This window comes from Physeter macrocephalus, chromosome 9 (assembly GCF_002837175.3).
Source record: "Physeter macrocephalus isolate SW-GA chromosome 9, ASM283717v5, whole genome shotgun sequence".
NCBI classification, from domain to species: domain Eukaryota; kingdom Metazoa; phylum Chordata; class Mammalia; order Artiodactyla; family Physeteridae; genus Physeter; species Physeter macrocephalus.
In genome coordinates, this window is record NC_041222.1 from 81,382,360 (window position 1) to 81,397,663 (window position 15,304).

At 41.5% G+C, this 15,304-nt stretch overlaps 1 protein-coding gene across 1 annotated transcript in view; it reads right to left on the reverse strand.

The window, feature by feature from the left end:
* HSD17B3 (hydroxysteroid 17-beta dehydrogenase 3) overlaps positions 1 to 15,304 on the reverse strand; it is a 47,517-nt gene that overhangs the window by 9,399 nt on the left and 22,814 nt on the right. The window contains exons 5-10 of the mRNA XM_007123869.2: positions 14,261 to 14,328; positions 12,962 to 12,997; positions 10,051 to 10,085; positions 8,893 to 8,974; positions 8,195 to 8,260; positions 4,740 to 4,889 (exon numbers count right to left, since the gene is read on the reverse strand). Coding sequence (XP_007123931.2) covers positions 4,740 to 4,889; positions 8,195 to 8,260; positions 8,893 to 8,974; positions 10,051 to 10,085; positions 12,962 to 12,997; positions 14,261 to 14,328 — 437 coding nt within the window. The remainder of the gene's footprint in view (positions 1 to 4,739; positions 4,890 to 8,194; positions 8,261 to 8,892; positions 8,975 to 10,050; positions 10,086 to 12,961; positions 12,998 to 14,260; positions 14,329 to 15,304) is intronic.

Consider the following 15,304-nt stretch of genomic DNA (forward strand, 5'->3'; position numbering starts at 1 on the left):
GGCTGGGCCCGTGAGCCATGGCCGCTGAGCCTGAGCGTCCAGAGCCTGTGCTCTGCAATGGGAGATGCCATGACAGTGAGAGGCCCGTGTACCACAAAAAAAAAAAAAAAAGAAAAAATGGGCAGAGGATTCAAATAGACATTTTCCCGAAGAAGACATATAGATGTCCAAAAGGCACATGAAAAGATGCTCAACATCACCAATCATCAGGGAAATGCAAATCAAAACCACAATGAGATAGCACCTCACACTTGTCAGAATGACTATTATGAAAAAAACAAGTAACAAGAGCTGACAAGGATGTGGAGAAAAGGGAACACTCATATGCTATAGAAAACAGTATGGAGAGTCCTCAAAAAATTAAAAATAGAACTACCAAACCATTCAGCCATTCCATTCCTGGGTATTTGTCTGAAGAAAATGAAAACACTAATTTGAAAAGATATATGCACCTTTATGTTCATTGCAGTACCATTTACAGTAACCAAGATATGGTAGCAACCCAAGTGCCCATCAATAGATGAATGGATAAAGAAGATGTGATATATATATAATATAATTTATAATTAATTATAATAATTTGCATAGTAATAATTAGTATATGTAATAATTTATATATAATATATATAATATTACCCATCCATAAAAAAGAATGAAATTTTGCTACTTGTGTCAACATAGGTGGACCTAAAGGGTATTATGCTAAGTAAAATAAGTCAGACAGGAAGACAAATACTGTATGATTTCACTTATATGTGGAATCTAAAAAACAAAACAAATGAACAAACATAACAAAACATAAACATAGATCCAGAGAACAAACCAGTGGTTGCCAGAGGGGAGGATGGTGCAGGGAGGAGAGAAATAGACAAGGGAGATTAAGAGGTACAAACTTACAGGTGCAAAATAATTGAGTCACAGTCATGAAATGTACAGTGTGGGGAATATAGTCAATAATTATGTAATATCTTTGTATGGGTGAGAAATCACCCACTTATCATGGTGATCATGTTAAAATCTACAGAAGTACCTAATCACTATGTTGTGTAACAGGAGCTAACATAAAATTGTAAGTCAATTATTCTTCAAAAATAAACAAACAAACACATAGAAAAAGAGATCAGATTTGTGGTTACCAAAGATGAGGGTATGGTGTGGGTCATTGGGGGAGTGGGAAGTGAATGAAGGCAGTCAAAAGGTACAAACTTCCAGTTAAAAGATAAAAGGGTACTAAGGAAGCAGTGTACAGCATGATAAATATAGTTAACACTGTTCTATGTTATATATGAAAGTTGTTAAGAAAGTAAATCCTAAGAGGTCTCATCAAACAAAAAAAATTTTTTTATTTCCTTAATTTTGTATCCATATGAGATGATGAATGTTCACTAAACTTATTGTGGTAATCCTTTCATGTAAGTCAAATCATTTTGATGTACACCTTAAATTTATAGAATGCTGTATGTCAATTATATCTCAATAAAACTGGAAGAAAAAAATTCTTTTAAGGAGTTAATGAATGGAAATGAGTCATAGCAAGTGAAAATTATTATCATGGAGTATTTGCTTTGAAAAGGAGGGGAAGCCTCAAGTTGAGGCACAAATGCCTAATGCTTTTCAGGCAAGAGGCACAGGCCTTGGAAGGTTCTTGCCCTCAAACTACACTTGTGTCCTATAAGGCAGGTCCAGGCCCCCAGAAGTAATCATTTTGTCCACAGTGTGATCCGGTTAATCCAACATTCCTCAGTCTACCTACAAAACAACGGAAGTTCAACTAGAGGAAAACTTGAGCCTTGTAGGCAGCTTGAACCTTCAGATTTTTGCAGTCCTCTGAGGTATCCCAAAGCAGGAAACTAAAGGTGATTCCTGGGAACCAAAGTAGAGCTCTTCTTCCACTGGCCAAGTCTATGAATCAATGCAACATCTTCTTCAAGAACTTCATTTTTCTCCCAGACAGAGCTTTTTTATTTCACAGCAAAATCAAGCTCTTCCATTAGCTTTGTCTTGAACTAAATGTTTTGGCTTACTGAAGTCAGCCATAAATAAAATAAACTGAAATCCCAGGTCCCCAGAAAATGTTCTAAAAGGCCCCGTCTCCCATCCCCATCTTTATCTACCTTCTCCCAACCTGGAGACGCCATGTAGAAGGAAACAGAAAAGGTCTGGCATCAGGCAAAAATTGACTTAAATCCTTGCATCACCTTTACCAGCCAGGTGGTCTTGGGCCATCTGATCCATCTGAGCTTCATCTGGTCTGATCCAGCTCTGAGCTTTGGTTTCCTCAATGTAAAAGGGGAGCCAAATGTCCTGTCTCACAGATGTTAAGGAGAATTAAATGAGGTAACTATGAAGCCCCAAATTCCACACGGATTCTTAGGTAGAGGCTCCAGTCCCACCTCAACGGCTGCCCCAAAACTCCTTGAGGGTAGAGAGCATCCTGTCTTTGCCTCACCTCTTTGAAATGGAAGACTTGCTTGTTTACTGGTTGATTCCACTTGATTACCCATAACTTTAGACTCAACGATCTTTCTAAACCCTGGCAAATTCAAAATTGGTTTTAATGGTTTTAATGATTTATGTGTTTTCCTTTGTTTTCTCTTTTGCTTCACCAGGCACAAAGACTTTTTCCTACTGTTTTTGGCATCTGTTTACCAGTAGAGATTAGAATTTGTTACATAAAAAATCAAAGAGAAAAGTAAAAAAAAAAATTCAACTTTTGACATCTAGAATTGGATTACAGTATGTATGTAGCAAGACAATAGTCTTGCAGGCCATGCTATTGTCTCAAGAAAACATTTTCTAAATGCTAATGGATTCCATTTAAAACATCAATATCCTGGAGGACTAAAAGTATAGAGTTCTGCTAAGGGGAGGAGAGGATGTCTTATCCACTGGAGCTACCTAAATCCCTCTGAGATGGACAGGATGTGACCCTGGGGAAGCATACAAAAGGCCTGTACTTTTTCTGCCCTGGAGATGGTGGGAGGTACAAGAGAGAAAGAGAAAGACGTGGCCAGATGTATGTCCTCTGATATGTGTGTCCTCTGAGCTTACATTGGAGGGCTGGGGGCCTGGGGTGAAGGATAAGAAAGTGTGATAAATAAGTAATGGTAGCAAAGGAGGGTTTATTGCCTCCACTCTTCTGGAGTGCAGCCACAGAATATTATCTCAGCGTGGCTAGGTAAGTGCTGAGATTTGGTTTTCCAGCATCCCTCAGGTTCAAATTGGTGCTGATGCAGAGTAGAGAGACAGAGGGCCTCTGTGAACCAAAGCTGCTGATGGACAGCTGGCCTCTGGCTGGATAAGGGAGGTAGCAGAGGTTCAGGAATGTTCAGCCATCAGTAGCTGGGGAATGCATTGGCCTAGCCAAAAGGACAGAAGGAGTCATCCCCACACCCCCCACAGACATAAACCAGCAAGGTGAGCAACCATCAGAGAGATTAGGGACACCAGCCACACACACTTAAGGACCAGCAGGAGATCATAGGGACTCTTTCCCCAGTGTCATTTTGGCGAGAGAGGCCAGAAGAAGGGACACTCAGGCAAGACCGAACATTTTTCTCTAAATAATGGACAGCATATTTCCTAAATGGACAGTTTAGATGATCAAATCAAACTAAGTTTAAACTCATTAGACATTCCACTAATTCGTTTTCGTGCCATGCAGCAAGTAGTGGTCTGAAGAAAAACCAGATCAGCAATAGGCAAAATAAAGGTCTTATATTCTTTCTGCTTGTCCACTTTGCACTGTGTGTTCAAATGGTGATTCTGCACATTGTTGAGATTCTACAGTAAAAGTAGCAAGTGATCAGCTAAGACAATTCAGTATCTCTTGCCAGAGTCTCAGTACTGAGTCCCAGGAGACAGCTGAACGCTTTGGGAGGATTTAATGTATTGACCCATGAATCTCTCTAGCATCAGAGAGAGAAAGAAAGAAGCTTAATTCCCATGGTAGAAAAACATATGAGGCAGAGGAGAAAGTTGACATAGGAAGGGAAGTAAAGATCTGTCTAAAATTATTTGGTGATGATGGAAACAGAACTACCCTGACACTGTTTGTTTGTTTTCAGTATTAGTATGAAACTCAAGTCTACCTTTGTTTCATGTTTGTGTTTTTTTCTAAAAGCAGCCCAGGGATGGTAAGCACTCCTCGTGCCATATACTTCAGACTTTATTTCCATGTTTGATGAAGTCTGTGGAGTACGGGAACCAGCTTGTACATTCTCACGAGAGCCAATTGTGAGCGCTCCTCCTGAATTCATGTGCAGTGACAACACACTGGTAGCTTAACATCAGTCATGGAAATCAGCAAACACTACAAATCAAGGTGTTTTGTTTTATTTTTGGTTTTTTCCTGGATAGTTAAACATTTACTGGCACAGAGGGCCAAGGACATCAACAGCCCCTACAGGGAAGCACCCTGTGTTTTGGCCTGACCTTCACAAAGCTCTGGGAGCTGCCTTACTTTCCGAGGGCAGAGGTGAGGCAGCCAATGGTGAGATTTGCCAACTTCAGAGTTATCTATAGGCTGGGCACCCAGCGCTTCAGCTTCTCCTTCCCCTTGCTAGATACGCCTTTTCATAGGCTGGATTACCCTCAGCAGCATACCTCTGGCATCACTATCCTTGCGTGACAGAGAACGGCTGAAAGCTCCAACAGCAAGGAAGAGCTGGCTAAGCCCTGCTAGGGCCCCCTGCTTGTCTGTCCTCCCTTGCTTCAAGAAAGGAGAAGTTATCAATTACCAAGATTTCATGGGCAAGGCAGCCACAGGTTTCGTCTCCAATCGTGACATAATTCAGTGATTCTTTAACAAACTCATCAGCAGTCTTGGTTATCAAGTTGGTATTTAGATACTTTGTCATCGGGGTTGAAACAGCATACGGGGTGAGCACCTACGATGGGAAATAAAGACCGTAACACAGGAGCAATCTGCCCAGCCCTGAGAAACGAATACCCATTTTACCATCCCTTCATGTTCCAACTCTGTTCTCCCCCTAAAAAGTCTCAGGATGCTATATGATAACAGAAGAGTTAAAGGTATAGAACGAGCACAGAGCTGGGAATCAGAAAGGCCAGTTTCTGGCTTAATGTGGCAACTAACTCAAGATGAGGCCTTAGCCACACAACACCAAGTGGTTCAAATGCACACAGGGTGAATGAGGATCTCTGTCTTAGAGCACGGTTCCCCAACTTAGAAAGTGAAAATGCAGGACACCCAGTTATATTTGAAGACAAACAATGGAAAAATTTTCAGTTTAATTATATCCCAAGTATTACAAGGAATATACTTATTCTCAAAAGATTATTTGTTATCTGAAATTCAAATTTAACTGGATGTCCTCTATTTTATCTGGTAACCCTATCATAGAAGTTTATTTCTAACACATATAACCAAATTGGAGCACTTTCAAGTACTTTAGATTCCCGCTTTCACACTTCACTTCGGAGCCAGGAGTGGCACATACCTCATAATCTTTCCTGTCATGGTAAGAAAAATAAACAACAGCACACTGTACCCTGAAAACCCAATACCATGTTTCCACTGGTGGTCTCACCACCCTGTTGCCTAGCATGAGGTTTCATAATGGGGTTTCTTACTTTATTCTCAGACACAGAGACCTTGGCATCTTTAGGGAAAAAAAAAATATCCATGCTTGTTTTCTTTTTCTTCATATCACCTTTGAAATTTTTGTCACATCACTTTTTTTTTCCTCATCACACTTGAAATTACGTTGTTTCATAATTTAATCCAATGTATGTCAGTCAATTCAATTCAATTGGTTCTCATGGAAATTAATGCAGTTATTAATTTGCATGACACTTTTCTTCCAAAGATCTCAAAGTGTATTCTTAGAAAAATATTAGAAGCTTGCATTTTCAAACCCATTTTTCAGATAGGGAAATAATAAAAATTGTTTCCATTCTTACAGTGAGTTTTGGTTGACAAAACACCTTTATGTATAAAACAAAGGCTCAATAAATATTGGTTAAATTTGCATACTTATTTATTCATTAGATCTTCACAGTAACCCAGAGAAGCAGCTATTATAAACCCCTTTTTACAGACGGGGAAACAAGCTCACAGAGTTTAAGCAGGCTGTCCAAAACACTCAGATGATAAATGGCAGCACTGGGATTTGAAAATCAAACCCAAGAGTACAGTACATACTTCCTCAGGAATTTTACAAATATTTATTGAGCGCCAATTACATGTGTGTTTGGAGAGACCAGTTGGTTTTCAGAATGTCACAGCGTCTTTTCCAGGACTTGGAGCAGCTCCGAGGCTTTTGCATGAGGGAAGGGGCTCCCTCCCCCTTCCTCACCTCCTCCCACACCTTCTGCCCCACAGAACCCACTAACTTAGCAGCTACAGCATCTCTGGCCCACAATTATCAATATCGAGATGATGCTAAGACTTGATACTCAACACTAATATTTAGTGTTGTTCACCAAATATTTCTAGTTCTTCTTTCTTCCAGACACATGATAGAATTGCACTTCCTGGGTCCCTATGGTTGGGTGGGACCATGTGACCAGATCTGACCAATGGGTATGAGCAAAAGTGACATGTGACTTTTCTGAGCCAGAGCCCTTAATTATCTTTATTCTTTTTTTTTTTTTTTTTTTGGCTCCGTTAGGTTTTTGTTGCTGTGCACAGGCTTTCTCTAGTAGTAATACAATGCAATTTAACGATTTTTTTTTTTTTTTTTGGCTCCGTTAGGTCTTTGTTGCTGTGCACAGGCTTTCTCTAGTTGCAGCGAACGGGGGCTACTCTTCATTGCAGTGCACGGGCTTCTCATTGTGGTGGCTTCTCTTTGTTGCGGAGCACTGGCTCTAGGTGCATGGGCTTCAGTAGTTGCAGCATGCAGCCTTCAGTAGTTGTGGCTCGTGGGCTCTAAAGTACAGGCTCGGTAGTTGTCAGAGCCCCTAATTATCAAAGCAAGTCTCTTGAACTCCTACCACTTTTTCTTTGACACGTCAATTGACAATATCCAAGATGGCGGCTGCTCCATCAGCCTGGGTCCCTGCGTCACTACAGTGAGCTAATCCTTTCTGACAGTTCACAGTGAATGTGTAGCATGAACGAGAAATAAATCTTTGTGGTTTTAAGCCAATGAGATTTTAGGGATTATTTTTCACTGCAGAAAACTTAGCATATATAAGGTAGAGCTGTTGCAAAAGGAATCCGTCCTCAGCTGGGAGTTGGAGAATGGATAGAAGGGAAGAATCTCTGATAGGTGAGACTTTAGTTCAGCAGGGCAGAGAATGGTACTGTAGTCTAGTGACAAGTCTGTTACAATTACTCACTACAACTGGGAAGATGATGTTATTTACAAAGCTCCTACTATTAACTCATATCTGCCTGTTGAATAAGCTTCATCCTATAGCTGGTTAATTTATACTGAGATACTCTCACCTGGGTATTTTAATTGAAAATCAGTATGTGCAGCAGTAATTTTAAAAATATAATTGAGTGTGCCTTTTTCATTCCTAATAGTATGTCATCGAACTTCTTCCCAAACAGTTAACCAAAAACCTCTGTAAACTGTTTATTCCAGGTTCTAGAAAACACTTAGAGTTAACTGTGTTGCTGAAGGAAGCACGTCATATTGCTCAGCCTGCAGACAGAAGTGACAACCCAGCTTTGTTTACAGTTAGGACAAGGTCAACTCCATGACCACTCTGTCACTGTAGGGGAAATGGAGAGCAGAGCACCTCTTCCCCAAGTGCTCAAGAACCAGAGTGTGGAGATCTCTATGTTCCATCACAGATGAACAGCCCCCAAGCGAAGCACCCTCTCCCCTCCTCCAACATTGACCAAGTGCCCAGTCTTCTTTTACTACTTCTCCACAATTCCTCCCACATGAGCCTGTCTCCTCTATCTAGGTCAGAGAGTAAAGGATGCTTAGACAAGAACCTATTTCTGTCCTGATGCAGCATTGGGTAGCAAGTGTTTCTGAGCACTCACTCATCCCACCCCCTTTCCTTCTCCAGCACCCAGGGCATGGTGAGGGCAGCAGCAAGCAGAACCACGGTGGCTCCGCTGCCACCTCTATGGTCATAGGAATTCACATGGTGTCATCCAGACCCTCTCTCCTGGTCACACATGCACAGCCTGTCCTGCAGGAAGCAGTGGCCCAGGCTCCATGGGGATCCAGAGTTCCCATTCCCAAGGACACAGAACTGTTGACCTCACCTGGATAATGATTCCTTTCTCTTTATATTCTGCTTGCAGTGCCTTGGAAAATGTGCACACAAAAGCCTAGAGCAAGAAGGAGAAACACCTAAGGACTTGATTCTCTGTCAGAGCCAATTCACTCAGATTTCAAAGGACACCACAGGGAGCTTATCTTCTTCACCTTAAAATGCAGCAGTTTGTCTTGATGGGAGCTAGAACTTCATTTCTTGGTCTGGGAAGAGCTCCCGCAATGAGAAAGAACATGCGTTTTGTAATAAATACACACCTAGGGCCACTGCATATAGATACCCTACCCGGGGGAAGCTCTGCCTTGTCTAGAGCACCCGCAGTTCCAAAGATTCGTTTTATGGATAGGGCAAGAGGACAACTGATGAGGCCTCTGGGATAGAAGGAAACTACAATGCTACTTGCTGGCCAGAGGAGCGCAGGGCTCCCAGGCAAGGAAGTGAGTGGGAGCTGCAATTCCATGGAAGTTGCGCTTGCCCGGCTGTGCTGCTGCGAGGCTTCATCAGCCCAAGGGCAGCATCTTTTTCTAATTTGCACCCGATACTGGCTGACTCACTCCTCCCTGTACCTAGAAGAGTGCCTCTAGGCAAATCAGTCCATCGCCTTGCCAGATGAATCAAAGGAAAATGCTAAATGGGAAAAACAAAAGGAAGAAGGAGAAGGAGGCTTGGACTACATCTGTCACTCACCTTGGAAGCGGAGTATGTGGAGTACAGAGGCCAGGGAAAGAGGGCCGCCCCAGAAGATATGTTCAAGATGAGACCTTTCCGCCTAAAGGGCAAGAAACAAAGTTTCAATTGCTTTGCTGCCTGATTACACCTTGAGAAGGAAGAAAATAAAGGGGCTCATGTGAACGCTGGGAAACTTCCATCCTCTCTAGGTTTCCATGTGTGCTAAGTGTTCTGCTTCCAAGAACTGTGAGTGGAACTTCACCTCAATCATGAACTACACCACACGGTGATGCCACTCAGCGGTCAGTTGACTTCAAGAGCTTGTGACTGGAAACAGGGCCTCTGCTACAGCAAAGATCCACACCAAAATGCAGAGAACCAACTCAGCTCAGACAAGACTCAAGGGGGAAGTGATCCTTCTCTCTCAAATGTGACCACATGAGCTCAAGGTCCCTTCTGACTCATAAAGATGACCCACAACAGGACAGATGTCATATGCAGAATCCTGTCTTGGGTGGAATTTGACAGTCCATCATCTGCTCACACAGGCACTCCTACACAAATCTCTGGGGTTCTTACTTACCCTTTTGAAATTCCATATCCTTAATCCTTCCCAACTAGATGGATTCAATCCAGAAAAATCAAGAAACTGCAAATTGGAATACAAGGCTAAGCCCCTTCTTTCTCTAGGTAAGATAAAACTATTAACCATTTGCTTTTAGTGAATACCACCTGAGAAAAACCAGCTCCCAAATGGGCATTGTAATAGGGTGATTTAAAACATGGAATAAATAGAGACACTGATGGGGTGGTGATTTTTACCCCAAAACTGGAGTATTCATTCTGACAAGAGCTGAAATGCATAATAACAAAGAGATGGTCTTGGTCTCAGGCCAACTTCTGAAGTTTCTTTTATACTCACTGTGAGTTAATTTTTTTAACACAATGTCTGCTGAAACTGCTGTTCTCTTCCTCCCTCCAGTATATGCTACATTTGACCTGAAAATATGCTTATCTGCTTGCAAAGCTGGCCTGGTCCAACCATAATCTCCATGTCCTTTCATCATAGTTTTATCATTTGTTAAAGCAGCAACAGATGAACCCTATCCCCCTGGTCCCCAAGTCAGCTGATTGCCAGGCCAGGCAGACCATGGCTTTTCCAAGGAAAGACCTTACCTTGATTCCATGTGTTTCAGAATCAGCTGCGTCATCTGTAAGAGAAGGGCAAAGTTAAGCCCTGACAAAGGAACTATGTAGCAATGTGCCATGGGGACTTAGGAAGTAGGTGCTGGAGGAAACTGGAGAAACAGCTTCATCTTCTCAGATGGCCTTGAAAATCTGCTGACACTCATTGGAAGTAATTCTGACAACACTAGAGTCTGGCTGGAACCCATAAAAGGCAACTTAGACAAATGGCAAACAGTTCAGAGGCCTCTGGTTTCTTCTTCATAAAACTGAAGTCTTCCTGGAAAATGAAGGGAGTGAAAAACTATGGAAATTGGCTTATGTCTGTGGGACCAACACTGAGGCTTCCCAGATACGCTTCATTCTGGGAGAGAGGCAAAAGTAGTTTGGCCATTACAAAACTCACACAGGAGTTAGAATTAGGGGACTGTCAGGAAACCTAACAAGTGTCCATGAGTGTCTCACATACAAGGTATGAGATGGAGAAGGACATCTCTTCAATTCAACAGCAGCCTCATTGGCAGCCTGCAGGTGGTCTGTGAAGCAGCTCCCTAGACACAACATGTCTGCTGGTCTGTTGGAATTACAACAGCATTGAAAAATCCCTTCCCCACCCCAACCTACTGTCCCTGGAAGAAGTCTTCCCTGCCAGTTCTGGAGCTTAAATATTTCATTAAGAAAGCTTTTCATGTCATAATTTTAAGGCACCCATTTTAAGAATTAAGAAAGAGGCAAACCTATGGACTGAAATGTTCTTGAAAGTACAATTGAGTGGAATCAGGCCCTGTCTTGGGAGCAGGTTTGAGACAGAGAAGATCCAAACAGATGGGCAGAGGCAGAGAAATAGAGGACACTGGGGACCAGAAGACAAGTTTGCCTATTTTTTCATGCTGTCTGGGGCCCTGCATTTCCTAGGAAGGCCCCTAAGCTCATCTCTGGGAGTCTCCAGATAATGTTTTCACTGCTCTGGAGAAGCAGCAGGGGTGGGAGTGGTGAGGGCTTCCTAGACTGGACTGCCTTCTGAAACCCTGAATTTTGAGGGAGGTGAGAGAAGGATGAGGACTAGATCATGTCAACACCCTTTCCTTGCTTCTCCCAACTTCATTAAGGATATAGTTGGAGTATTGTTGGACAGCATTTCTCAGTCTCCCAAAAGCCTGACTGGGTGAATGATCCCAATTAGAGACACAACACTGGACTTTGTGGGTTCCTGTCTCAAAGGTTCCAGTATTTAGTCTCTTATCCCACGTTCCCTTTGCCCTCAAACTCATTCTCCCATCTCTGCCCTTGATAGAGAACTCTAGTGTTTCCAGATGGTTCCTTTGGAATAATTAAGTGATACTGGTCATGCTTCCAACCAGCGTGACCAACTTGGGTATTGCATACTTAGAAGCTAAACTTCAATTTGTTTTCTTTGTTACTTAAGGAAGTTAGTGTCTACCAAGATATAAAATAATTTTTTTGAAAATCAAAGCATTTCTCTGCTAAAAGAGTCAGAGGGTTGTCAAATACATTTGGGAAACCCTGTGATCAAATAGACCAAGACTGAAAGATCAATGTATCCATTAATGTGAAAGATTTTAGTGGTAAGGCTGCAGACAACAGTGGAACATATAAAACCTTCAATTACATCAGCTGGAGATTTTAAAAAGCCATTGATTGCTCAGCATAAAAAGAATGTATGTACCAATAAAAACTGAGCAGGAAACTATAAAATACCAGTATACTTACAAAAAAAGAAAAGAAAAAAAACAACCAATGGTGAAAATAATTTTTGTCAGCTCAACTGCAGCCACATGAAAAAAAATTTTTTTTGGTCTGTTCAGCATCCATCCCCTCTTTTTATGTTGATAGGAACCTATTTTCCTCTGGGAAACCAGTTCTCCCCACCAGTCCATGCTGTGAAGACGAGACAGCCCCCCGCTGCTCCCCAATAAGGGTCCCAGTTCCATGAAATCAGTCATACCTGATTCATTGCTGAAGTTCCATTGGACCATCCAAAGTGGTTATGAGGGCTTCCAGGCACAGCTGTGAATTTTGTGTACCGAGCAAGGTGCCCAGCTGTGGGGGTGCATGTGGGCTGAAAGCCCAGTGTTCACTCACAAGCCATTTAGAGGTCTCTCATCATTCAGAGGGAAGGGAAATATTGTGTTCACACAAAAGCATCATCTACTCACCAAGCATGGGGCTATGTCCACTCTTAAGCAGCACCTTTCTCCAAATTGTCTGCCCAGACAATTTGTCTCCCTTTTTCTTATTCACACAAAGACACGGCATAGGATAGCTTTGTGGTACTCATGCCTATAAATCCGTATGCAGTTAATTCTAATAAAAGGACCTGAGTGCTGAATGGCACCTGACACATCAATTAGTTCAATACTCTTTTAATAGCAGATGAAGAATCTAAAGTTCAAAGGGGCTAAATAGCATGCCCAATGCTGTCCAATTAACGTAACTGATCTGGGATCAGAATACATATGAACTTGAACTTCACTTCAACAAATAGTTTTTGAACAACAAGAGTCTATAAAATCCAAACCACACCCTCTGTCCTTTTTCCTCCTCTATTTACAAAGACTAAAATCACAAGATACTAATTTTTTTTAAGTTGCTTTGGAATCCTGAATAAGTTTCATCATCATCAGGCCTAATATGTTGTGACATGACAAAACTGAATGCAGAAAAAGGATTCAGATGCTAGGGAGAGTGAATCCACTGTATTTTCTTGATGAAAACAGACAAGACAATTAAAAGGCTACTACATGGTCTCTCAGTTCAATTTTAAAGTACAGTTCAATTTTAAAGAATTCTGCATCTACAGGGAAGGGGCCAATTCTCCTGAGTTGCCAAATCCAACAGCTACTACATTTTAATGCACTGAGCACATACATTGATCACATACCTTCACTACCGAGGTGATGTTACAGTGGATGAGGCTCTGTAATAAATAATCACAATCAGGAATCAGCCAGATCATTTGAGAAATTCTCTTGAAAAGCATTCAGTGCTAAACAACTATGAAGTGGGCAAAAGTGTGTGTCTGAGTGATTGCCTCAGCCTGAAAATTAGGATCCTAGTTGATATTCAGAATGCACTAGAACAGGAAAACATCTGACATCCATACTATGATTCTATAAGAATGTGATCTCGAATAGAAGTCAATTAAGAGTTTCCTTGAAAATTTTGGCAGGAATACGGAAACAGTTTTTCAAAGGAAGATGGTTAATTTCCAGCTGAAGAAAGGGAGGTTAGTATATGTGGTCTAGAAGACAATAGCATAGAGATTAGAAAGGTGAACAGTTGTGTAACACAAGGTATACAAGTTCCAGGCTACAGAGGGCAGTTAAAGAAACTGCTAGAATCACCCAAGACAGACAGAGAGGAAAAGAGGGTCAGACACATAGACGAGTACAAATGCAGACATAAATAAAGAGAAGCAAGAACGGAACTTGCTTAATGGAGAGACACCAACTTGTGCCAGAAACAGGGACCGTGGAGTTAGACGTGTGGCCGGTGAGGATGTTCAGCAGGGTCCAAGAAATCTGGCATTATTTGTCTACGCAGTAGACATGGGGCCTACACAGAACCTTAGGAATACTTGCGGGATCGGGGAATAGAAGCATGCTAGCCTGTTCAGAATTGTTATAACCCCACTACTTCAAAGGTCAGGGCCTGGGGAAGTGTCAAAACATAGTGCCTTCGAAGACTATTAAATGCGTAGTAAATTTGCTCATGGCCAGCAAGGGCAGTCATGGGTCCGAGTCAAGCTGGCTGAACTCACAACAACCCCAACCACAGAGTCTGTGCGAGGGGCTTCTATCACACTGAAGTGGAACGAATCTTATTACCTGGGAAGACAAAGAAAGCCAAAAGGCTGGACTTCTCCCACTGAATCCACAGCTATGAATTTGTTAGGCAGAATTACTCCCTTAGAAAGCAAAGTGCAGAGCCCCGAAAGACTGGCACAGGTAAATTTTGGTGTGTGGAGAAGAGGGAAGATGTCCTTATCCTAGAGATAGTATGAACAGCGGTACCCTTGACTGTGTATGAAGTACTCAGGCGAAAAGAAAGGGAGACCTCCAGTCATCCACCTGGAATACAGAATACAATCCCATTACCCCCTCCTGGCCCTGGTGATTACTCAGCCAGGGGGCTCAGGACCACGTGAGAGGAAAACATCCACAGAAGAGTATAGGCCTACCTGGATGTCATCCGGCGTGTTAAGGAAATGACGCGGGAGAAGGTTTGGAAGCATGCCGACATTGTTGACTGACCAAAAGAGGCAAAACAAAAAGATGTCAGAAGAGCCCGTGGCAAATGTCTATTGAAAGCCTTAAAAATTGTCATATTCAACCCAGGAATTCTTGGGAAGTTTTCCAAGGAAACATGTACAAAAGATTTATATACAAGGTTGTTCGTTGCTACATCATTTGATAACAATGAAGAAATTGGAGAGAAAGAAATTGTGGTCCTATAATACAATGCACATAAAATGAATCATGGTGGTAGGATGCAATGGAGTCGTTCAAAACTATGACTGCTCAGAGTTCTAAAAACCTGGGAGAACATTAGTGATGTATGATTTTTTTTAATGTTGCAAAACAGTACGTAAGTTTAATCCTGATTTTGAAAATATGTATCTGGAAGGATATATACCAAGATGCTATCTCAGGCTGTCAGGATTTCAAGAAATTCATAGCTCTTTTACATGCTCATCTGTTCTTTCCAGTTTTCCTGCAACACGTTTTACACTTTTATTAGTAAAAATGTAATTATTCTAGAAATCAAAATCTTCTTTCTATGTACAATACAAACACTGTACTGTGATGTGCTCACAAAACAGATTGTCTATAAATTATCTCAGAAAAAAAATTGTATCTCATTTCCCAAATGAGAAAGTCAGTCCTCAGACAACCACACTGATTCACTATTTCATGGATCAATTGCAGCGATGTTTGTTTGCTAAACTAATTCCTTTAGGCCAAAGTTTCCCTCTTCCTGCCAAATGTCAATATCAGTCCAGTGAAAGAAAAATATTTTAATACTAGGAAATATGGTTGGGAAGATTGAAATATGTAGATTTGCTACATTCCAAAGTCATATACAGATTTGTTAATCCAGTAATTCCTCTAGAAGAACTGAACATTAATATTTGGTTTAATGCTACAGCTTACAGTCATGGGTTAAGTTTAAGCTACTATTGAATAATCAAGTATCCCTAAGATAATTGTTTCACTAATTTATT